Source organism: Dasypus novemcinctus, chromosome 8 (assembly GCF_030445035.2).
Source record: "Dasypus novemcinctus isolate mDasNov1 chromosome 8, mDasNov1.1.hap2, whole genome shotgun sequence".
NCBI lineage: Eukaryota > Metazoa > Chordata > Mammalia > Cingulata > Dasypodidae > Dasypus > Dasypus novemcinctus.
This window is the reverse complement of record NC_080680.1, coordinates 64,430,529-64,456,326: the sequence shown is the minus strand read 5'-3', so window position 1 is coordinate 64,456,326 and position 25,798 is coordinate 64,430,529. Positions and strand designations below refer to the sequence as shown.

The following is a 25,798-nucleotide window of genomic DNA, read 5'->3' as shown; positions in this document are numbered from 1 at the left end:
CTGCTCTCTTGTCTCTGGTCTGCCCCTTTGCCGGGGCTTGGAGGCCATCTGTATCTGTCTGTGCCACACACCCAAGTTTATTGGGGCTGCCCCAGTCAGGGTGGCTGGGTCCCCAGGAGAGTTGCCGAATTTGAGTAGGTTCTGTCTGCCCATTTTGGCCTGAAAGCTGGAAAGGGGGGAGCGGCTTGCCCCTTTCCAGTGAGTCCACACCTTCTATTCATAAGCTGCATTCCTGTTTGATTGTTGTGCACCCGATTGCCTGGAAGGGGGGGAAGTGAAGGCGGTGAAAAGCAGAATCAGAATAAATGCAGTAAAGTTCCCTCCATAGGGTGTCAAAGCCAAAATACGTTTGCATTCTGCCCAGGTTCTTAGAAGGTATTGTAGTAACTTTAAGTAAGAGAAGTGTTCTGTGAAGGTAAAATTTGTCTTAAAATTTGTCTTAAAGGTATAAATAATTATAAAAGTTTTACAAAGCATTGTTTAAATTAAGGTATTTAAATGGCTAATTGCAGAAAGTCATTATTAAACAAAAACTGAATTGATAATAATAATAATAAAACGTAATCTTATAACAAACTTATTCGGCAGCCAGCCTCCCCTACCAACTTGCTTCCAAAAAAACTGTTTCTGGTATTACATGCTACGAAGTATTTAAAGTGAAGAAAAGTTCATTATTTTGACAAGCTTGTTTAGTATTAATGGCAATTATATGTTGGTAGAAGTTTGCCTGGTAACTTAGTATGTGGGATATATGGAATGTGTTTTTATTGTTAAGGAAACAGAAGATGATTTTGTCCTAAGATAAAATGATTGATTATTGGAAAGAGTAGAGTGTGGGACAAAACCTGAATGAATACTGAAAGTGTAGAAGGTTTGTGGAAGGAATTTTTATGATTAAAATTGAGTAAGATCAATATACAAAGAAAATCGGTTTTATCAAAATAGCTTTTGTGGTTTAACCTCATCATTTCCTTAGTGTTTGAAGAAGAAAGGGTCTTATCTCTTTTAAAAGATTATTTTCTAGAAATCAAATCCCGAAAAGTAGCTTTTTATTTTAAACTAACTGCAAGAGATTTATTCTTTTACCTTAAAAGAAAAACTAAAGTAATAGTTAAGTTCATTTAATATGTTATAAGTCAAATAAAAGGTGTTTAAAGGTGTTACAAAATTAACAGGTTTTTAAAAAATTAATAAAAACTGTAACTAAGAGTTAAAATCATTTATAAATGCATTCATATTATGAAACAGTGGAAAGATAATAACTGAAATTATAGCTCGGTGAAGTTAGCCTGAAATTATTATTTAAGTGTAAACTCTAAACTTAACCTTTCCTTAGTTTATGGTTACTTCAAGCCTAACCTCACCCCTTGCCTTTGCCTATGGTTATTTCATAATAGCTTCTGCTCCTACAGGCCAGTGAAGAGCTGGGACATCACTGTCTCCTGTCCTGGTATTAGTAACCCTTTCTCTCATGAATTCAAGTGTAAACTAAATAAATTGCTGCCTGAGGGAATAAGGTTAAACAACCACTGGAGTTTTATTATCTCCAAAATCAAAAGGGGGGTGGAGGGGGAGAAGTCTCCTGCCTTAATAGTCAGTGTTCCTAAGACTGGCAATTCATGAGAGAAACCAGTCTGTCTCCCTGAGACTTCAAATAGCCTCAGTAAATATATATAAGATTAATCTTGTTGCTTATCCAAAATTCTGCTAATTTCAAAGCAAAATATAAAGTTCTAAAACAAAATGGTGCTAAAGCATTGAGAACATTTTGGTTATTACAATCCATTAATTAAGAAGGAAAATTCTCGTGTAAAACTGCATGGTCATAGTGTAAAACTGCACAGTAATAGTGCAAATTAAGAAAAGTTTCAGGAGTCTTTGAAATGTTTTGCAGTCACACTTGTTTTGTAAAGATTAGAAGTTTAAAGTAACTAAAGTTATGTTTTTGTGTGAAACTATTTATATCTGCCTATTTGCTCAAATTGTTGAGGTTAAATATGCAGTTAATAAGTAATATGTATTTCTGGACCCCAAATTAAGCTAAACAGTATATAAAATTATGCAAATTATAAGTAATATCAATGAGTTGTGTTTCTGTGTCTAACTCTTTGTGTCTGCCCATTTGCTCAGTGTATGTCTTCATACATCAGGATAATAATATCAAATTAACAAATGAAAATTCTTAAAAGAGCTCTATTCAAAATGTTAAAAATTAAATATGCAGTTATATATGTAAATAAATATTCTTAAAGCCCAAATTAAACTAAGCAGGATGAAAAAGTCATAGAAATCTGATTATAGAAACAATTGGGAAAGGGCCTCCTCTTTGCAAGAGCTTTAAGGCAAGACTAGGTGTGGCAGATTAAACCTATCTACTAGGCTAGGGAATTAAGAATCAGTTTGCCCTGTAATTTCCCAGTTTAAACCTTTTGTCAGCCATAAAATGTAAAAAAAAGAACAAAGTTTAGGTTAGTTTTCACATAAGGAAAAAAAAATGTTGACTGGTGTAACCTGGCGGCCTGCTGCCTCAGTCTCCCACTCCCAGGTTCGACAGCAGTGGAGGAGACCAGCTTAGGCCAGTCCTATGGGCAGTGGAAGGATGCCCAAGAAGGAGCTAAGTCGGTGCCATTTCAGCACTAAATTCTATTCCTTATTTGACAAAGGGAAGCAGGTAAAAAACTAAAATGGTTGGAATGTGATAGAGGAAGCAGCTAAATCACAAACTTTTGTATGGGAAAGTTAGATCTCAGATAAGCTGTAACTTCTGAAGTATCCAATCTATGGAAAAACAGGAAGAGCTTGCATGCTAGGCTTAGGGGTATAAATTGTGCCGTTTTTCTTTGTTTGGGGCACCAGCCATATCTGGCTCTGCGCCCCTTCTTGCAAGATTGAGAATAAATTCTTTCCTTCTCCACAATCTGGTGAGCCTTCTTTTCTTCCAGAAGATTTCTTTCCAACAAAATAAAGGTAATTAGTGGCTCTATTAACAAATTTCAGTAAGTAAAGGAAAGTCCATAAAAACTATGGAGAGATCTTTCCTGGGTTATGATTAAAAAAATTAAGTAATTGTGTAATGTGTTTTAAAACCTGGTAGTCAGTATTCTTTTAAGTTATTAATTTTCATAACTTAAGCAAAGAAAAGAAGTTTTTAGCTCTCTGTAAGGGAAAAAGAGAACATTCCTTGCATAAACTATTATGGTTTCCGTTTTATTTAACTTGAGTGTAATCTCCCATAGTTAATTTATAAACTAAATTAACATATGTACGAAATCTTTAAAGTAATGAAAATTGTAAGTTCACATTGGTGAAATTAGGCTAAAGAAAAAGATTGTAGATATGATCTCATAAATAAATAGAGTAAATTTGTTTGGTTGGTAATTGTAATTTAATAAGTTTATTTAAACATGAGGTGGCTAGTCAATGTGGTTATAGTCAATTACAAAGAGTTTGTAAAACATCTTCCAAACTGAAAATGTTTAAATAGTTCTAGTTCTAGAAGTCATTGTTAACTAAAAAAACTTAGATTGGTATTGGTAGCAGAAATAACTTCGTGATAATAAAACCTATCTGAAGGCCACTGCAGAGTACACATTTAAGTAAATGGTAATAAAAAGTTATCTTGATTCTATTGGAAATATTCTGTTTTCATTTTAACAATGAAAAATAATTTTTTTCCCTCTATTACTAAAGTACCTACTGTTATCTTTTAAGTAAACAGTCATTTAATATATGATATGTTGCATTAAATTGTTTGAAAAATATATATAAAAACAAGGAATAAACTTTAACATTACCAAACTCTTTTTGCATTCAAACCAGGCCTTGTATACATTGCATTTGCCTCTCCATGTGAGTTATTGGCTAGGCTGGTCACTGACCCCTCAATTAAAAATATTTGCTATGTCAGCCTCTGGTTCTGCTCCTGAAGTCGAAGGAAACTACGTTGCAGTTTCAAGCTCCTGCAGCAGCCAATAATGACTCGGTACAGCCAAGTGTACAATGGATATCGCCTCCAGACTGGCACTGTTCCATAGTGCCAGAGAGCACTGCACCAGGCTAGTGGAATACTGGAAAATCTCTCTAAGATCAAGGATGCTGCGACTTGCTCACTGCGTTGAAGAACATGCTAAGTAGAGCCATGATACCAGGATACTGTAAGTGAAACTTGAACACAGTTGGCATTATGGCCTGCTCTCATGGAGAGATAACATGTAAAGTATTACAAACCTGAAACTCAAAACTAATAATTGCAACTCTGAATCCTTATGCATTAAGTAATACATTAGTTAATATTAAGTGCTGTACTTTTATCCTGTACTAAATATATGCCTAATAATTATAACGTTATCTTTTCTATTTTGGATCAAGTACGGAAGTATATTAGACATGTTAAATTCCTGGTAAAATCATTTTCTAAACAGTTAATAACATGTCTATAGAATAAGGTGGCAGTCTCAGCCAGTCTCCGTCAACTTCTATATTCTACTGTACTCTGCTGTGTAGCAAAGGTGAGGCTTGCTTGCTGATGGTGAGTCACCTATTAAACAAGTCAAAATTGCTAGAAATTGTACAATGAAAACCAAGGTTTAAAAAAACCTTTATTCTGTAGTTCTGATCACTCCACAGGTGAAAACTAAGAGAATTTCCAACTTAGTGTTCTAATCCTGAGTGAAGCCAGTTGCCCAAGGAGTGCCAGTTGACCAGGAGCATCTGACAGAGCGAATAAGTGCCAATCATCGAACAGCTTGGAATGTGTCTTCAGACAAAGCTAAGTGTCTGTTGCAATTTCTCTCTAAAGATGAATAACTTAAAAAAGAATATATATGCTGTTCCCACCAACTTTTAAGAAGGAGTGCCATCTTTATAGGCACCTAACCTTGTCTACCTCTGTAATCCAATGTCCTTTTTTAAAATGGGTATTTCAAATTTTTAATTAAGTTTGTTTCTTTCAGAGTGAACATCTTATTAACCATATGAAAACTTCATCCAACTTCGTACAGAATGCCAGATCCATCTTCCTCCAGTTAAAATAAATTAATAAGAGTTTTACACCTTATTAGGCAATGACTACAGCCCATGGCCAGCAGGAAGCAGCTACAGATAAGACATCGTCTCCCTTCAGCACCCTTTTTAAATTAAAGGTGTAAACTCTTTAAGAGTAAAATAAAAGTAATAGATGGAATGGAACCTGACTGGAAATCCACGTGAGTGCCAGTGGCAGCAGGATAACTGCAGGAGGCCCCTGCCCCAAGATTCGGCTGTCCAGAATGAAAAGTTCTAAACTTCTAAAAACAGTCCTGGATGCTGCACTAAAGACTGATAAATAATCAATCAAAACAACAAACAGCCATCCACCTCATAGCTCCAACAATAATTATGCCAAAGCTTAGCAAGTTAAACTTTGGCAAAGGGGGGGAATGATGTGGGTTATGGGTGGGAGGCTCTTTGTCTCTTCAGAGATAACCTAAGCTGTTTGACTTGTGGGTGTGGAACGGTAAGAGGCTGCAGCCCTGCCCTTAGTGACAACGGCAATGACTCCAGTCCCAGGAAACAGTTTAACAATGCAAGGGCTATAAACTTTAAGTATTTAGGGGAAATGCAAACAAAATATGCTAAAAGCTTATCTAGAATGTCTGGAGTCCATGCTAAAAGCTTACCTAAGACGTGGAAGATATATATGCTAACTGAAGCCTATTGAGAACTGAAACAAAGGGACCATTTGGCCTTTCCTCTCTGTATAAAAGACATTTGAAAATCTTGTTCAGGGCTCGGGATTCAAACAGAAAGCTCCCGAGTCCGGCCAGCCGTCAATAAACCATTTTTCCTTCTCAAAATCATTCCTGAGTCCTGGCCTCTCTATACGCAAATAATTGAACCTCTCTCAAATTCTACAACAAAACTACACATGTAGAATTTCAGTGTAAGCTAAAAGAATTGTAACAAGGGCTTTACTTTAAAGACAGCTTCATTTTCCTATTCCTTAGTTCACCTAGTAGAGATGGGGAAGGAGGAAAATGTAGCTGAGGAGAGGCACATAGGCAGCACTGTAATGGCATCATCTCTTAAACTGAGTGGTGGATAAACAAGTGTCCTTTATATCATTCTATCTTGTTTTGTATGAGGGCTCATCAAAACCACACTTCACTCTTTCCAAAATATAGATATGGAATAGTCACAATGTGTGTATATAAAAAACAATTAGTAAACTCTAGTTATATAATCATGCTGAAATTTCTAAAAAGGTAACTACACTTGTGGGTTTGAAAGAAGGTAAATTCAGTTCAAATAATCACAAAAATAAAAAATTCTTTTCAATATAAGAGTCTTAAGATAAAATGAAAATCAACTTTTGGCTGCTAAATTGATATTGAAGAGTATTCTATAGAAAATTTCACTGCTACTTTGAATTTTATAAATTCAAATTTTTAAAACATAAAATTTTTGGAGTGCTCTAAGAATGACTGAGGTGATAAATGCACAAATATGGGATTACACTGAATACCATTGACTGTATACTTTGGATGGATGTATGCTTTATTAATATGTATCAATAAAATTGATTTGTTAAAACTTTTTTTTGCACTAAAATATAAATCGTATTTGCATTCGGAATACAATACAATCTTAGTTATTTACCACTCACTGAGAATGAGTGCTTCTGAAGACACATTTTTCAGGGTTAGAAAATGGTTCTTCAGACTTTAAACTTGTGTTTTTTGTGTGTGTGTCTGTGTTTTATTTTGATTATATTTGCAGTAAACTTGTGTTTTTAAAAACCTTAAAGTGTATTTTAAAAACCTCTGTCTTCCTAGAGTATGGTGTAAACAATGTAACATTTTACTGCTTAATGTGGAATATTTACAAATGATGACCTATCTCTATATCTATGAAAAGTCAAACCTTCCATTTGTTTACTAGCTCCCTCTCCCCTCACCTACTATTCCCTTTGTCTCCTACATCACCAGTTTTTCTTTCTGTCCTTACACTACTCTCCTTAGCACAGGGGTTCTTAACCTTTTTTGTTCCATGGACCCCTTTGCCAGTCAGGTGAAAACCAAAGACTCCTTACTAGGTCCACACTACACTGCGTATTATTTAATAAATATATCACACCTGCACCAACACATCCCCACAAGAATTTTTTTAAAATTTCAGTTCAAGCTCATGGACTCCTTGTTAAGAACCCCTGATTTAGCATGTGAATATGCTGTAATATGTATCATCTTTAAAAAAAAAAAAGCCTTCTAGCTACTGCTGCCCCATTTCTCTGCTTTTCACATAACAACACTGCTTAAAAAGAATAATCTGTACTTTATGACTCCAGGTTCTCTCTTTGCTCTTTCTCTCTAGATCCTTCTATAATGTAGCTTTTGCCCCACAAGTCCACCAAAACAGTTCCTGTCAAGGTCATCAATGTATTTCAAGTGACTAATCTTAATGTGCACTTCTCAGTCTCCATCTTTTGTAGCTTCACAGGCACATCTGACACAACTGTTCACTTCTTCATGAAACACTTTTCTCCCTCGGCTTTTAGAACTCCATTCTTTCTTGGTTCTCTTCTTACTTTGCTGATCATTAATTTTCTTTCTGTTTTATTGGTTTCCTCTTCATCATCTCCACTTCTAAAGCTGAAATGCTCTAGTAGTCAGTCCTCTGACTTTTCTCTATCTTTACCCTCTCCCTAGGTCATCTCATCAAACCTTGTGATTTTAAAAATGCCATCTCATGATATGCTAATGATTACTTAATTTATACCTCCAGTCCTGACCTCTCCCCAGAATTCTACACTCATGTAGTCAACAATCTACTTGATATTTCCTTTTGGAGGTCTAGTTAGGCATCTCAGACTTAATAAGTCCAAAACTTATTCCTACCCTACCCCTCCCCACTGACATTTCTATAGTCTTCCTCATCTTCCTCATCTTTTAGTTATTCAGACTCAACATTTTGGAGTTGCCCTTGGCTTCCATCTTTCTCTCACATCCTATATTCAAACTATGAGTTTTTAAACCTATGGAATCTGCCTTCAAAATATATTCAGAATCTAACTGCTTCTCTCCACTGCTACCACTCTAGTCCAAACACATGCCCATCTCTTGCCCAAATTGTTGGAACAGACTTTTAACCACATTCCCATCTAGTGTATTTTCAACTTCAGAAGCGCTAGAGTGATCCTTTGAAATTATGAGCCAGACCTTCAGTGTAAAACCCTAAAATGTTTCTCCATCTCATTCAGAGATAAAGTCCAAGTCCTCTTCATACCTACAAAGACCTTCTAAGATCTGAACCCCTACACTTTTCTGACCTCATGTCTACTACATTCCTCCTTGCTCTTTCCTTGCCAGGTACACTCTGCTCCCAGGACCTTTGAGTTTGCTGTTCCCTCTTCCTGGAATACCCTTCCTAGGTATCAGCTTGGCTCACTCATCACTTCCTTCAGGTCTCACTGAAATGCCCTATTAGTAAAGAGGCCTTCCCTAAATCAACCCTAGGCCTATCCCGACTCACCTGTGCCCCAAGCACTCTTATTTCCATTACCCTAATATATTTTCCTTCCACTAATCAAAACCTATCATATACTATTTCCACTTGTTGATTTGCTTATTGTCTATTTCCCTTCATTAGAGTGTAAGTTTTGGGAGGATAGAAACAGAGATTTGTTCACTGCTAAATCCCCTGTGCTTAGACATGTGTGGCTGGATATAATGGGAGAAAAGAAATATTTTGAAAGAATAAATAAAATGATATCCCAGGTCAATTCATTGGTTTAAAACTGTAATTAATGGCTCTAGGCAAGCAAGCTTTTTTTTGCTTAGGAGGTACTAGAAATTGAACAAAGGAACTTACACATGGGAAGGAGGCACACAATCCCTGACCTATAGCCACTCCCCAATGGAAAGTTGGTTTTTCTGTTTGTTTTTAGGAAGTACCAGGGATCAAACCCAGGACCCCACAGGTAGGAAGCAGGCACTCAACCATTTGAGCTACATCTACTTCCCATAAGCTTTTTTTAAAAATTTGCCTTTTGTAATAGTTTTTGCTTTCTACATTGCCATCAGACTATCATACCTATATTTTATGAATTTGTGACATCTAATATACCACTGATTAAACTTTAAAACCACATGTACAAACATAAACTAAATAAACTAGTTCTGAGGGAGGGCCTAGACTTGGGGGACTTATTTTTTATAACAGCTAGCTATGAGCTTGGATTTGGGTCTATGTCCCAATTTAGTAAGAATGCTGAAGTGCTGACTTCAAGATAGCTCATTGGTTGCTGCAAGTTTGGCTGTAAACTTTCTAGTTCTGTACTAATCTTAAGAAAATCCTAGGAATATACCCCCTTATACTCACAAACACATGTACCTTCACAAAATTATAATTTTCAGAAGAAGAAATTAAAACTATATGTAGGGTGGCGGACTTGGCCCAGTGGTTAGGGCATCCGTCTACCGCATGGGAGGTCCATGGTTCCAACCCCGGGCCTCCTTGACCCGTGTGGACTGGCCCATGCACTGAGTGCCATGCCTAGGAGAGCCCCACGCGCAAGGAGTGCCCCCCGTAAGGAAAGCCACCCAGCGTGAAAGAAAGTACAGCCTGCCCAGAAATGGCGCCGCATACATGGAGAGCAGACACAACAAGATGATGCAACCAAAAGAAACACAGATTCCCGCACTGCTGACAACAACAGAAGCGGACAAAGAAGACACAGTGAATAGACACAGAGAACAGACAACCGGGGGCAGAGGGGAATAAATAAATAAATAAATCTTTTTTTAAAAAACTATATGTAAAAGATAATACCATATAAGAAGCAAAACCCAAATTATTTATCTCTAATCTTAAATCCAATATAACATTTTAAACTGTACAAGTGTTTTTTTTTTAATTTGGAAAATAAAATTAAAAATAGAATTAATTAAATACACACACATAAATATATCCTGACTGCTTCTGCTTTTCTATCTATGCCAATTGTCAGTAAATAAAAATCTGGAACAAGTAAGCTCTGAACAAATTTTTAGATTAAAGGAAGCTGTGGCTACAGGCAAAGCTATTTAGATTCTGGGCACTTTACTTAAATTTAGGCTGATGCAACATTAATCTGACAAGGTATTCTTCCCAATCCATGTAACAATTTGAATTGCTTTTAATGTGCCAGCACTTATACATTTCTAGACAATAAAGTGAGAATTCACTAGAGAGTGTCTGCCAAAGAAATTAAAGGCCTGACATGGTGAAGTTTCTCCTAATAATGAAGATGTTCTGGGGGAGAGAGGCAAAGGAATGAATGGGTGGAAGGGACATCTTTTCGCTAAAGGTGAGGTAGGAAGGCAATGAACTGAATGGGAAAATGAATTTTTCATTCAAAATCATGTAAAATAAACAGTATGTAAGGAGGAAAAGGGGGGAGAATAAACCCTTTTCATATCTTGTTCACACTGCTTTAGAAAATGATTTAAAAATACATGAAATTTATGAATAAATCTTGCCTCATAATTTTATCTGGAGGATGGGAAATAGACCTATCAGATCATGTTTTTTCTCCATTAGGATCATAGAGAAGTTAAAATGTCCAACATTAAAGCCTTTAAAATAATAGCCTTCAGAGTTCACTTCCCAATACAAATAATGAGGAGCAGAAGACCATCTCCTTACCAGAGCCAGGCTGTGCTCTTTTTGTATTGCACCTCCTCAGGTTCTTCCTTTCCATGTTTTACCTGCAACTCCAGCTCTCCTATTCTCCCCTGCAAAACACAACATAAATCAGCATGTAATTTCTATGGCCAAAATTATCTTAAAATTTATTTGGACAATACTTAGATAATGGATGTATCCTTTCCAAATTGTTCCTTAAGTGTTCCTGATAGTATATCATGAAAGACACTGTCTGAAGAAAGAAAATCATGTGACAGCTCAAGTATTTCTATATTCACCAAGAAAGTACATAATTTTGGAGAATTTGTATGTTCAGCAAATTAAACACAGAGCACTTCATTTTGGGATATCTATTAAAGCAAATTTGAATTTCATAGAGCCCACTCAAAAAAATCCCATACATGGTAATGATCTGTTTCAGTAGTTAATAACATTAGTTGATATTATACCATGGTTAGGATTTGGGCACCAGTATTATAACCGAACAATAGAAAACAAGCAAGAAAAGTACAACAGGTAATATCTAACAAAAGTTATTCTCAAACAGTTCACATTGAATTTCTATTTTTTGAATGAACTTATAAAAACACAATTCTTGACATCTACTATATAATAAAAATATAGTTAATATATTCCTTTTAAGACCAAGTCCTTTAAATATTTACTATCCTTTCCAGAGTTCTATACAGGCTTATTTTGATCAAATGCTCTTCCCTCTAACAATTACATTTCTTAGATGTAATTTAAGTACTGATTTATCAATAGATGCTAATTTGGACGAGAACTCAGGTTGTGTACTGTATTACTGGGTAATAAACTGTTTTCCAAAGTGGTTGTGTCAGTGTACATTCCCACCAGCAGTAAATAGTTCTGGAATCTTCACATCCTCACCAACATTTGGAACTGTCAGACTTTTAATTTTTACCATTCTGGTAATAGTATCTAATTATGCTTTTAATTTTCATGTCACTGTTTACTAATGAAATTAAGTATCTTTTCACGTTTATTGAATACTTGGGTTTCCTATCTTGTTCATTATTTTATTGATAGTCTTCTTATCATTGACTTGAGAGTTCTAAGGTATATTCTCTGGAAGAAGAATGTTCATCATTACACTCCAGAGATAAAGAGCTTAAAGGGTTATATGTATTTATACTCTAAGCAGTCAAGTTTGAAGTTACTTCACCTTGCTAAGCCTCAGTTTCCTCATTTGTAAAATGTAGTTAACACCCATCTCATGGTATTAGAGTGTCACATTAAATAAAATGGGAAAGTGTTTATTTAGGACAGTACCCAATAACAAATATTAGCTACCATTACTAGATTTGTTGTAAATAACCAAAACCCCCAACAATACTAATTAACTTCTAAATGAAATTCTTTCATGAATATATCTAATCCTTTTTTAACTTATTCATAGTTTTAGTCTGTATAATTTCCTTGAGTAAAAGGTTCTCAAAAATGCAATAGCCAGATGATGAAGGTGCATATCCTTATATTTCACCCATATACTCTCAGTCACTAGCATGTGAGCTTACAGAAGGCAAGGACTGTTTTATCGGTATACAGAATCCTTATATTAGACACAGTTTGCAGCACACAATACGCTGGCTCTCACCAGTTCAGGCATTCTGAAATTTGGATGGGTGATCTATTCACATCTTTCATTGCTCCTGTTTATTTCAAACATCTTCACCCCATCTCCATATTTTCAAACATAGAACCTGGCTAGTTTTCTCCCTCCTCTGTCTCTTAGAGCAAGGTATCAGAGGCAAACTGGCAAGAAATTGATATTACTATTTAATATTGATACTGGCCCCCTAGGAAGTAGACAAAATAGAAAATAACTTGCATGACTTGTCTCTGCTTGTTATGCTTAAGTTATGCCTCTTTAATTGCTCCTAAAACTTATTTCCCATAATGCTTTTGGAAAAAAGAAAAGGAAATTAAAAGGTTAAAATCAATTTAGAAATAAGCAAAACTCAAGAAAACTATTATTTATATAGTCTCATTCAGAGGTCATTCAGACCTTATCTAGTCCATCCTGTAGTCATATACCAGTACAGCTATTCTATTGTGACTAAGTAAATTTTTTGTTGTTTTGTTGTTTCTTTATTCCTTTCTATCTTCTCTTCTGATATGGATCCTTAAACCCTTCTACTGAGTCCTTATTAGGCTATTTATCCAGATCCAATTTGCTTTCCATTCTTTGCTGAGAGTAGGAAAAAGGAGAGATCCAATAGCATTCAACTGAGTCATCTCTGCTCTGGTTTACAGCCATGCTTAAGGGGGGAAAACAGTCATCCGGAAAGAAAAGGTTGAAATGATTACCGGAACTGAGAATTTTGGATTAGCAAGAGAATCTAATTATTACTCTATCCATCCCTCTTACTTTATTTTTATCCTCTGCCTGCATAAAAGAGCTGATTATAGTGTGCAGTTGTGAGCAATTTCACTTACCTCCAAACTATACACACACATGCATACGCACACGCACGCACACTTTACAAATGGTCACAGAGTAATTTACTGGGGGTCACAGTTACCGACCTTGGCTTTGATTTCAGATTATTTTGCAGTTAGTTAGCCAACTCAGGAACAAGTGTTTGCAGTTAACCTGCTTTAACCTTTCTCTCTTGTTTAAGGCCATATTCATAATCTCTACAAGCTCTTTAGACAAAAGATGGTGGCCATAACTTCCTCAGCATCCCACAAGGTCAACAAGGTAAAGGCTATAAAGAGCTCCATACCAAAATGGTATCTGTACTGGCAATCAGTTTGCATCTGCATTTTTTATCTTAATGAGAAGAAATCCAAATACTGCTCCACATTGACCACTTTCATATGCTTATAATTCAAAACCCAATTTCTTGTGGGAAAATTAGATAAGGCTGGACGGAAACAGATGCTTAAGCAGATGCTACTAGTATTGTTCAGATATCAAATTTATTGACATCATATCAACCTCCAGGAAGTGTGTACAATATAAACTTTATACTATGCTTATACACTATTCTTAATTGAATTTAAACATGGTTCCTCTAAAATAATCCTTTAATTCAGGGATTCATAACCAGAGGTCTGTGAGCTTGAATTGAAATTCAAAAAAAACATTCTTGTGGGGACATGCGAGTGTGACATATTTATTAAATAATACATAGTATAATATAGACTTAATATGGAGTCCATGGTTTTCACCAGACTAGCAAAGGGGTCTGTGGAACAAAAAAGTTAAAAATGCTTGCTCTAATTTAATGCTACAAAATAGGTTTAGTACTAGATGGAAGTAATTGTAACTCTCATACAGAAGTGTCCTTTTGGACAGAAATTCACGATTTCGATGGGGAGTCTGGTGTTGCTCTTTTTTTTTTTTTTTGAGATATCATGAATTCTTTTTAAATGTGTGGGTTCATTAAAAAACTTGTTTAACAGTTAAAATGCACAAGTATACTTTCAAATAACTGTGATAGCCTAAAACAAATTGCTGTATTTTCAAATAATAATTAAAGTCTTCTATTATAATTTATCTTGTGAGCTTTATTTAATTTGTCATCAATTCTGAGTAGAGCTGAACTCTTTTTTTGTCTTCAATTTGGCTTTGTCTCATTACTTTTTTTCCCCCTTTTTTTATACCACATTTTAAAAATTAAGGTTAATAGATCATACAGAATGTTACATTAAAAAAACGTTTCCTATATAACCCACTCCCCACCCCCATCATTTTTGTAAATTGTATTTTTTTGAAGATACGTACATCATAAAAAATGTTACATTAAAAAAACGTTAAGAGGTTCCCGTACACCCCCCACCCCACTCCTCCCACACCAACAACCTCCCCATCATTGTGGCACACTCATCCCACTCGGCAAACACATTTTGGAGCACTGCTGAACCACATGGATAATAGTTTACCCTGTAGTTCACACTCCCCCAGTACATTAGTGGGTTATGGCAGGATATATAATGTCCAGCATTTGACCCTGCAATATCATTTAGGATAACTCCAAGTCCCCAAAATGCCCCCACGTCACATCTCTTCTTATTAGAAATTCAAAGTAAAGAGATGTTAAATGATAAATAATAATACAACAACATCACCTACAACAGAAAGGATGGATAACTGGCAAAAATATTTACTAGATCTGTGCTTTAAAATATTAAACCAATTTGCATTATTTATTATTGCAACTAATGATAAGATTAGGGAAAATGCATGACACAATGACAGATAAAGCCAGATTAAGTTCCAGTTCATTTCACTTACTGACAGAAGTTTTGAGCTATTTGCTTTGCTTTGCTTTCCTCCTAACTTGATTCTCAAACTATAATCCCATTCAACATGGGGTTAATAACACCCACTTCAAAGGGTTTTGTAAAAGTAATTGAAATAATATACGCTAAGTGTTGGACATGCTAGTTATTCAATAAATGGTAGCTCTTATGAAAAACAGAGTTTTTATTTTTTATCAATTCTGAGTCACCTGCAAGAGTTATACCATAATCCCCTTCAATTTAGCCTTTCTTATGCTAACAGCTACATAAATTTCTCAGTTCATTCTGCAAGAGGAAGACCTATTCCTCCAGAATCCAGCATGTTGTTCAAGCTCTGTAACAACACTGACGATATTATACTGAAATTGTTAGTGGACATATTAATCTTCCCCAATGGATTGGAAGCTCATTGTAAGGAAGGTGTTTTATTCTCCTTATACTACACATACTCAGCACAGGGTTTGGCCAGTAAAAAGTGCTCCATAACTGTTGAAGGAAAATACAGCAAAATTATTTAGGGAAAAAGAATGTGGGAAAAGTGCATATTCTGACTTGCAATGTCATTCCTCTTTAATAAAACTATCCTTGATTAAGGATGTGGATAATGATGTTAAAGAGACATGTGGAAGCATGAGTCATTCATTCATTCACTCAGTATTTACTCAAAACATAATGGAGACCTGTTCTGATAAAGATGGTAGAATGAGACATTTCGGAGCTCCAGCCCCCCACACAGAAGTTTTGAACAACCAGCAAATACTGGCAGAAACATCCTTCTGAAAACTCCAGAAGACAGTTAAAAGACTGCAGTTACAGGGTGAGCAGTGAATCAAGAAAGAGGCTACTTAAAAGAAGTAGGATCTCATGGTACCCAGTCTCACCCATCATCAGCAATCTGCAGAGCTGGCCCTCACTCCCATTGCAGATTCCTAGCCCAAGTTTCAGAGGGAGATGAGTAACACTCATGGTGCATACTGGGAGCATGTATGATTGGCCCAATCTGTCTGGTGGTGGCCTGAGGGGTCTGCTGTCCCAGAACTTACCCTGTTTATAGAAGGCAGCTCACCCAGCTCTCCTATAGAATGCTGGGGGGAGAACAGTCAAGTTGTGATACCTGGGGCAGGCAACTGCTGCCTGTAGACAAGCAGTGCAGTGCTCAGGACCATGAGGAAACTGTTTTCTGGAGAAGGGGGGATATTTGGGATCATGTAATTGGGTCTGAGGGCAGGGATGGAGGCCCAACACAAGATACATGTGTAGAAAGGATTAGGGTGGCCCCTATGCAGTAGTCTGGAGCTACTCTCTAAACTTAATGTATAGATTAGCCCTGAAAGAGAGCATTTGTACAGATCAGTCCACAAAGACTGGCAAAGGTGTTTTCTTTTTATCCTTCTCCTTTTTTTTTGTTAGCTCCTAGCATGCAAGGAAAGCTCAGTCATAAGACTACCTAAATACAATCTTAAGGAACAAACACTTTAAATAATGAATCCAGCAAATAATATAGTAAAACACCACAATGCTCAGGTTTCAAAAAAGGTTAAAAAACATACAAAGAAGAGCAGGTATTGGCCCAGGCAAAGAAGATTAAGGCACTAGAAACTATCAGTGAAGAAGACGAGACCTGGAACAAACCAAAGACATTTTTTAAAAAAGTCCTAAATGTGCTTAAAGAGCTAAAAGAAATCAAGACAATGAAATAAAGGAAATCAGAAAAATGACAGATGAACATAAAGAGAATATCAATATAAGATGGAAATTATGAACAGGAATCAAACAGAGCTGAAGACCACAGTTAACAAATTAAGAACTTCTCAGAGGGCTTCAACAACACATTGGCGTTGGCAGAAGATGGAATCAGAACTTAAAGATAAGACAAATGAAATCATCCAGTCTGGGAGGCAAAAAGAAGAATGAAGAAAAGTGAACAGAACTGGAGGAACCTATGGTCACCATCAAGTATGTCAACTAATACACTGTGGGAGCTCCAGAAGAGATAAGCTCAGAGGCAGAAAGAATAGTCAAAGATATACTACTGAAAACTTCTGAAATTTAATGAAAGACATGAATACATACATCCAAGGCACTCAACAAACTCCAAAGAGGATGCATCCAAATAGACACCCACCATGGATTATTATACTCAAACTGTTAAATGCCAGAGTTAAATACAGAGTTCTGAAAGCCACAAGAGTGTATCACAGACAAGGGAGTCTCAATAAGATTAAGTGCTGATTTCACATTCAAAACCATGGAGGCAAGAAGGCAGAGGGATAACGTATTTAAAGTGTTGAAAACAAAAAATTGCCAACCAAGAAATCTTTATCTGGCAAAAGTTTCTCTCAAAAATGGAGACCATACAGTACTAATAAGCAACTTGAAGAGGAAGTCAGGGAAAAAAAAAATTCCATTTACAACAACAATTAAAAGAATCAAACATTTAGGAATAAACTTAACCAAGGATATAAAGGACCTATATCCAGAAAATTACAAAACACTGCTAAAAGAAACCAAAGAAGACCTAAATAAATGGAAGGACATCCAGGTTCATGGATTGGAAGACTAAAGAAAAGATGAAATATCATTAAAATGTCAATTCTACCCAAACTGATTTACAGATTCAATACAATCCCAAAGTTCCAACAACGCTTTTTTTTTTAGAAATAGAAAAGGCAACTATTAAAATTATTTGGAAGGGCAAGAGACCCTGAATAGCCAAACATATATTTAAAAAGAAGAACAAAGTTGGAGGACTTTCACTTCCTCACTTTAAGGCATATTACTTAGCTATAGTGGTAAAAAAAACATGGTACTGGCGCAAAAATATACATATTGACCAACAGAATCAAACTGAGAATTCAGAAACAGACCCCATATCTATGGCCAAATTCTTTTTTTCAAGACTGTCAAACCCACCCAGCTGGGTCAGAACAGTCTATTCAACTAATGGTACTAGAAAAATTGGATATCCATATCTAAAGGAAGAGGTACCCTATCCCACACTTGATATAAAAATTAACTCAAAATGGATCAAAGATGTAAATATAAGAGCTACAACCATAAAACTCCTGGAAGAACACATCTTGAAGATCTTGTAGTGATGGTTTCTTAAACCTTACACCCAAAGCATGAGCAATGAAAGAAAAATAGATAAATGGGAGCTCCTCAAAAGTAAACACTTTTTTTTTTTTTTTTTTAATCAAATGACTTCATTAAGAAGGTGAAAAGGCAGCTTACTCAATGGGAGAAAATTTTTGGAAACCACATATCTGATGAGGGTTTGAATTCCATGTTATATAAATAAATCATATAACTGAATGATAAAAAGACAAGGAACCCAATAAAAAAATGGGCAAAAGACTTGTACAGACATTTTTCCAAAAAGGAAATCCAAATGGCCAAAAAGCATATGAAAAGACGCTCAACATCTATAGCTATTAAGGAAATGTAGATCAAAACTACAATAATATATCATTTCATGCCGTAAAGAATGGACACTATTTAAATAAAACAGAAAATGACAAGTACTGGAGAGGACATGGAGAATATCAACACTCCTTCACTCTTGGTGGGAATGTAAAATGGTGCAGTCTGTGGAAGGCAGGTTGGTGGTTTCTCAGGAGGTTAAATATAGATCTGCCACGTGATCCAAAAATCCTATAACTAGGAATATATTCAGAAGAACTGAAGGCAATAGAGGAAACAGACATTTGTACACTGATGTTGATAGCAATTTATAGAGACATTATTCAAAATTGCTAACAGATGGGAATCCAAGTGCCTATCAATCAATGAATAGATAAACAAAATGTGGTATATACATAAAATGGAATACTATTAAAAAATGAAGTTGGGATGCATATGACAACATGGATGTGTTAAGAAATAAAAAGCATAACCTTGAAAAAATATCTAATGAGCCACTCCTGCCCTGCTTCTGTAAATCGGCCTGTGAGAACATGGCCTTGCAGGAGAATATCAAATGAACGACTCCTGCCCCTCACTTCTGTAATCTAACAAACCACTCCTGCCCCTCCCCCCTGCTTCTGTAAATCAGCCTGCAAAAGCATGACCTTGCACCTGCATTCTGCTTCTGTAACACTGCTTGCAAAATTTCACCTAGCAACGTGTTAGTCAATGAGCAAAAGTCATGCCGATCCAACATAAAATCCTACATAAACCTATGAAAACTGAAAAAAGGGGCTCAGAATTTGGAGTCTCCTCTGAGCCTGCCCTTAATGAATCTGTTCCTCTGCCTCTCTGAGTGCAATTTTGGGTTTTTCTGCCACTCAGAACTCCTGGTTTTGCTGCAACATTTGGTTCCCTGACCAGGAAACCTAACTGAGCAGGCACTTTGAGCCTCTGGTTTGGGATTGGTGGGCACGGCTGGCAGAGATCTCCACACACGAATGAGGCAGCACTACCTGTCCCCTTGAGGGGGCCTCCTTTTGGGAAAGGATCCCTGCGGGCTGTGTCCTCCGACCCGGCCTGACTCAGTGGAGAGGTGGATTGAACAACATAAGACACTGGAAAGGTAAGACCCTGGGGTTCTGAGTCCCAGTCAGGCCCATCTCCAGAGAGAAGAGGAGACTGATCACCTCCCAAAATCTCGAGATTTGAGATTCCAGGATAGGGTAGTCTCTTGGGTGGGACTGTGTAACCTCTGAGTGATTGAATGTATGAATAGGGACTACAGAGGCTTGCCTCTGCTGATCCAGTTTGTGGCTCCACAGCCTGTGCTACGGAGTCCAAGTGGGCCCCAACCTGCACTCTGCAGTTATATCATATGGCATAATGGCTAATCTTATCTCTACATGGACACTTTAGCTAAGACAAGCGTTAAGTTCTCATGAGAGATGCGGACAGGCAGGCATCTGAGTGGCCTTGTGAGAGGCACCCCTCCTTTGTTTGTTCTGCGACACCCGTTCAGGGATGGGATTATCATAATCTAAACTCACAGTTTTAGGTTGTATGTGAATGGACTGTGTAACCTGAGTGATTGAGTGAATGAATGGGAACTGCAGAGGCTTGTCTCTGATCCAGTTTGTGGCTCCACAGCCTGTGCTATGAAGCCTGAGTGGGCCCCAACCTGCACTCTGGGGCTACATCATATGGCATAACGGCTAATCTGGACTCTACACATCGTGACTGACTTAGCTAAGACAAACCTAAGTTCTCGTGAGAGACGCGGACAGGCGGGCATCTGAGTGGCCTCGTGAGAGGCACCCCTCCTCTGTTTGTCCTGTGACACTGGTTCACGGATGGGATCATCACAGTCCAAACTCACAGTCTTAGCTTGTATGTTAAAAAACTTCAAGAAAGGCTTTTCCAGGGATTATGGTGTCCGTATGTTCCCCAGAACTCTCCAGATCTTGTGTGAGTTGGAATGGCCCATGTTCGGTGTTGACTGGTCCTCAGAAAGAACCCTAGATGTAACCAAGGTTTGTGCAGTTTGGTGTGTAGTCACTGGGGCCCCTGGTCACCCTGATCAAGTTCCCTACATCGATTCTTGGTTAGAAATTGCCCAAACCCTGACCCCTTGGATCTGATTCTATGTCAGAAGGAAGGGTCAGAGTAGGGTCCTAGTAGTTCAAACCGCCAGACCTCGAAAGCCTATTATTATATAAGGATCTCTGGAGGAAGACACTTTATCCCCACTGTATGTTCCACCTGTTCCAGGGTTATCTTCCTGCCCTGAAGCCTCCACAAGCAGATCTCCCAGAGACTCATCCACCTTCAATCTCCCCGGCAATGTCAACCCCCCCCAAGGGGGATCCTAGATCCCTTTGGTGAGAAGACTTTCGTCCACACAGCCTGTGTTTCAGATGCCCCTCCATGAGACACAGAGTCTAGCCCAGATTGGCACAGATGGGACAGTCCAACCCAGGAGGCCAATCCTGTTTTATCAGCCTTTCACAACTACAGATATCTTAAACTGGAAGCACCACACCCCTTCATATTCAGAAAAGCCTCAGGCTCTTATCAACCTCATGGAGTCCATTTTCCAAACCCACTGCCCCACTTAGGATGACTGCCACCAACTCCTAACCCTGTTCAATACAGATGAGAGACACTGAATCCTCGGAATCCACGGAAGCCATAAAAATGGTTGTGAGAACAGGACCCTGCAGATGTCTTGAAGCCAGAGGAATGGGCCCAAGAGGTGGCACCGGAAGTTCAACTGGACTAGGACTTAACACAGATCAGGGACAGGCTGCCCTTCAGCAGTATTGAGAAGCTCTCCTCAGAGGGGTACGGAAAGGAGAGAGGTGGCCCACAAACATGTCCAAAATGGCCTCTATCACTCAAAAGCCTGGAGAATCTCCAGGAGATTTCTATAAGCGACTCTACAAGGCCTTTAGGATCTATACCCCCTTTGACCCAGAGGGCCCAGAAAGCCAGAGGATGGTTGATGCAGGTTTTGTAGCCCAGGCAGCGCCAGTCATCAGACGGAAACTTCAGAAGCTAAATGGGTTCTCAGGGATGACCATCTCCCAGCTCCTTGAAGTCGCAAACAAAGTATTCATTAATCAGAACGAAACTGCTGAAAGGGAAGTGAAAAAGCAAATGAAACAGCAGGTCTCCCTATTAGCAGCAGCCTTAGGGAATCCAGACTCAACCAATCAAGGAGGGCCACCCTGTAAAGGGGGGAATACCTATAAGAGAGCACCCCTGGCAAGAGATCAATGTGCCTAGAAACTGGATACTGGAAGAACAAATGCCCGCACAAAGGTCGGACTAACAAGGGAAATGCTCCCAGAGGACAATACCGGCCCAAGCCCCAAGACCACCTGATTGGCCTAGCAGGACTCAATTCTGAATAGGGCGACAGGCTCACTCGAACTCAGCCCCCATGAGCCCATGGTCAAAGTAAACATCAGGGGCCAACCAATGACTTTCATGGTAGATACCGAGCCAAATATTCAGTAGCAACCATGTCAGTTGCCCTCTTTAGTGGAAACACAGCTAGCATCATAGAGGCAACTGGAAATCAGTCCAGCCAGTGGCCTTTCTGCCAATACAGAACCTGCCAGTTGGGTAGTCATGAAGTAACCCATGAATTTCTATATCTACCTGAGTGCCCAGTTTCCCTGCTGGGCAGGAACCTTCTAAGTAAACTGGGAGCCCAGACCACCTTTAGACCTGAGTGGTCAACAAGTTTAAACTTCGGGACCAACCTTACCCTCCTTGTCACTGTTCCCTGGAGTGATGAATGGAGACTGCATGAAGAAGAAACTTCAAGTCAAAATCTGGAGAAGCTATTAGAACTGTACCCTGAGGTCCGAAAGAAATTCACCAGGAATGGCCCAGAACCATGCCCCTCTCATCACAGACCTAAAACCTGGGGCCACTCCAGTCTAACAAAGGCAATACCTGATTCCCCATGAGGCACAATTGGGCATGGTGGAACACATAAACTGCCTAAGAAAAGAAGGGATCTTAATCGAATGCCAGTCACCCTGAACACTCCGCTGCTGCCAGTAAAAAATCCTGACGGGATGGGATATGGACCTGTCCAAGACTCACAGGCCATCAACAATGCTACAGTCACCCTGCTCCCAGTAGTTTCTAACCCATACACCTTAATGGGGCAATTACCATCTGGGGCTGCCTGGTTTACTTGTCTGGATTTAAAGGACACTTTTTTCTGCCTGCGGGTGGCTCCCCAGAGCTTTTGAATGGGAGAATCCCAGGACTCAACGAAAGACTCAATGAACTTGGACTTGACTCCCACAGGGCTTCAAAAACTCTCCCACCCTTTTCGGAGAAGCCCTAGCGGCAGATATGGCTTCCCACCCATGGAAAAACTTAAATTGTATTCTCCTTCAGTACATAGATGACATCTTGCCGGCTAGCAAGACAGGAGAAAATTGCTGGGAGGGAACTTGGGTCCTTCTACAACTTCTAATGTAAACTGGCTATAAAGTGTCTTGGAAAAAGGCTCAGATTTGCCAGCAACAAGTTAGGTATATAGGGTTTCGCATCTCAAAAGGGTATCGAACACTAGCACCAGAACAAAAGAAGGTAATTTGCACTATCCCAACACCTATTGTTGTAGAGAAATCGGGTGTGCGTGGTATTGAAGGCCAGGACACGAGAACTCTGAGAAGGAAGTTGGTTTATTTTGACTGGCCGGACTCAGGGGACTCTTGTCCTAATAAAAAACTGAGCCCTGAATAGCATTTTTTGGTTTCTTTTATACAGAGGAAATAGGATTAGGGAGACAAATGGTGATTGTATGCAAACACACTTTTTGTTAGTTTCTTCAGTGCTTTATCGGAATATCAGATAGGTTATTTCCTCCAGGTAAGTTTGATTTAACACATATTCCTCATATTCCAAGCCAGCTTGGATTTAGCATATCTTCCACATTACATCTGGATGCAACCTTGAATACACAGTCAGGCTTACATCCTTTCTGAACATTCAAAGACTGTAGGGCCTATATTACTTATTTGGACTTTTAGGGACTAGGTACACTTGGAAACAATTTAGAATTTATGCACAGGCTATATCACTACCACTGAAAGAAAGCTCCATGAGTTTCTGGGGGTGGCAGGATTCTGTTGCATCTAGATTCCCAAATTTGTGGCTATGGCTAACCCCATTTATGAACTCCTCAAGGACCTGGAAAAGAAACCCCTTGTCTGGAGTATAACCCAACAGAAAGCCTTTGAAGACATTAAAAAACAGCTTAGCCGGGCCCCTGCCCTAGGACTTCCGGATGTATCTCAGGACTTTAACCTATTTGTGTGTGAGAAAAAGCAGATGGTCCTAGGAGTCCTCACTCAGTCACCCCTTGGAAGAAACCTATTTCCCATCTATCAAAGCAGTTAGATTCTGTAGCTGCCGGGTGGCCTCCCTGCCTGAGGGCTTTAGCAGCAACAGTAGCCCTTTGTCAAAGAAGTTGACAAGCTCACTCTTGGGCAAGCCATTCATGTCATGGTACAGCATGCCATCACCACTTTAATGAACTCACATGGTCACTAATGGCTATCCAACCCCAGGCTTACTCATTACCAAGGCCTGCTTTGTGAAAACCTCAGGATAACAGTAGAAACCGTGCACACCCTGAATCCTGCCACTTTCCTGCTGACCCAAAGAGGAACTCCTGAACATGACTGCGAAGAAGTAACAAGTGTATGCCAGTCGCCCTGACCTCTAGTACAGGCCACTTCCTTGCCCGATCAAACCCTAATCACAGATGGTAGAGTTTTATCAGAGACAGAGAAAGGCTTGCTGGATACGCAGTCACCACAGCTGAACAAGTAGTAGAAGCAGCTCCCCTACTGAAAGGGTGGTCTGCACAGCAAGAAGAACTCTGGGTGCCAATTCAGGCCCTACAACTGGCAGCTGGGCAAATGGTAAACATTTACACTGTTTACATTTACATTGACTCTATGTATGCATTCGCTACTGTACATATCCATGGAGCAATTTATAAGGAGAAGGGACTCCTAACAGCAGGGCGAAGAGAAATAAAAAATAAGAAGAAACCCTTCAACTGCTAGAAGCAGTCTGGAAACCAAGCCAGGTTGCCATTATCCGTTGTCAGGGACATCAGAAGGAAATGGATGCAGTTCTTAAAGGAAACACACTAGCCAATAAAGCGGCTCAACAGGTAGCCAAGAAAGCCCTCAAACTGCAAGTCCCGCTGCCAGTGCCTCACCTGTCCCTTTTAGGGCAACAGGTTGAAAAATTAAACTATACCTGGGAAGAACAGGACTGGGGAAAAAGAGACCCCGGAGAGAAACTGGCTACTCCCAGATGGCCGAGTCTTCATCCCAAAGTGGGCTGCCTATACCCTTGCTCAACAATACCAATAGCTCACCCACCTGGTGAAGACTGCTTTACGAGCTCTGCTTGGGAAATATTACTACACTGCACGGATGATTTCACTCTGCACCACTGTTTGCAGCCATTGCCAAACCTGTGCTAAAAACAACCCCTCCCAAGATCCCCAGGCCCGAGCTGGCATCCAACACACAGGAACTGCCCCTTTTGAAGATTTAACAACAGACTTCACAGAAATAAAACCAAGTCGAGGGTATAGACATTTACTAGTAATACTGTGCACCTTCTCGGGCTGGGTTGAAGCTTTCCCCACCCGCATTAAGAAAGCAAGAGAAGTAGCTAAAGCTTTGCTCCGAAAAATAGTTCCCTGGCACAGGATACCTTTATCCATAGGCAGTGACAATGGCCCAGATTTCATAGCAGCCATCATTCTGATGTGGGCTATGGGTGGGAGGCTCTTTGTCCCTTCAGAGATAACCTAAGCTCTCTGACTTGTGGGTGTGACGTAAGAGGCTGCAGTCCTACCCTTGATAACAATGGCAAGGACTCCAGTCCCAGGAAACAGTTTAACAATGCAAGGTCTATAAACTTTAAGTATTTAGGGAAAATGCAAACTAAATATGCTAAAAGCTTACCTAGAATGTCTGAAGTCCATGCTAAAAGCTTACCTAAGATGTGGAAGATATATATGCTAACTGAAGCCTATTGAGAACTGAAACAAAGGGACCATTTGGCCTTTCCTCTCTGTATAAAAGGGATTAAAAAATCTTGTTCCGGGCTCGGGATTCTAACAGAAAGCTCCCGAGTCCGGCCATCAATAAACCATTTTTCCTTCTCAAAATCATTCCTGAGTCCTGGCCTCTCTATACGCAAATAATTGAATCTCTCTCAAATTCTACAACAATCCAAGAGCTAACGAAAATGTTAGGAATTAAGTGGAAGCTCCACACAGCATACAGGCCCCAGAGCTCAGGAAAAGTGGACCGCATAAATCGAACCCTCAAAACCACCCTAGCCAAGTTCTGTCAGGAAACTGGCCTCCTGTGAGAAGATCTGCCTCCCATTAACCTTC

The 25,798-nt window shown here is 38.9% G+C and overlaps 1 protein-coding gene across 8 annotated transcripts in view; it reads right to left on the bottom strand.

Annotated features, from left to right (window-relative positions):
- FOCAD (focadhesin) overlaps nt 1-25,798 on the bottom strand; it is a 380,810-nt gene that overhangs the window by 83,261 nt on the left and 271,751 nt on the right. For all 8 annotated transcript variants that reach the window (XM_058301924.1, XM_058301931.2, XM_058301923.2 and 5 more), the window contains one exon: nt 10,663-10,751. In XM_058301924.1, the coding sequence (XP_058157907.1) occupies nt 10,663-10,751 (89 nt within the window). The remainder of the gene's footprint in view (nt 1-10,662; nt 10,752-25,798) is intronic.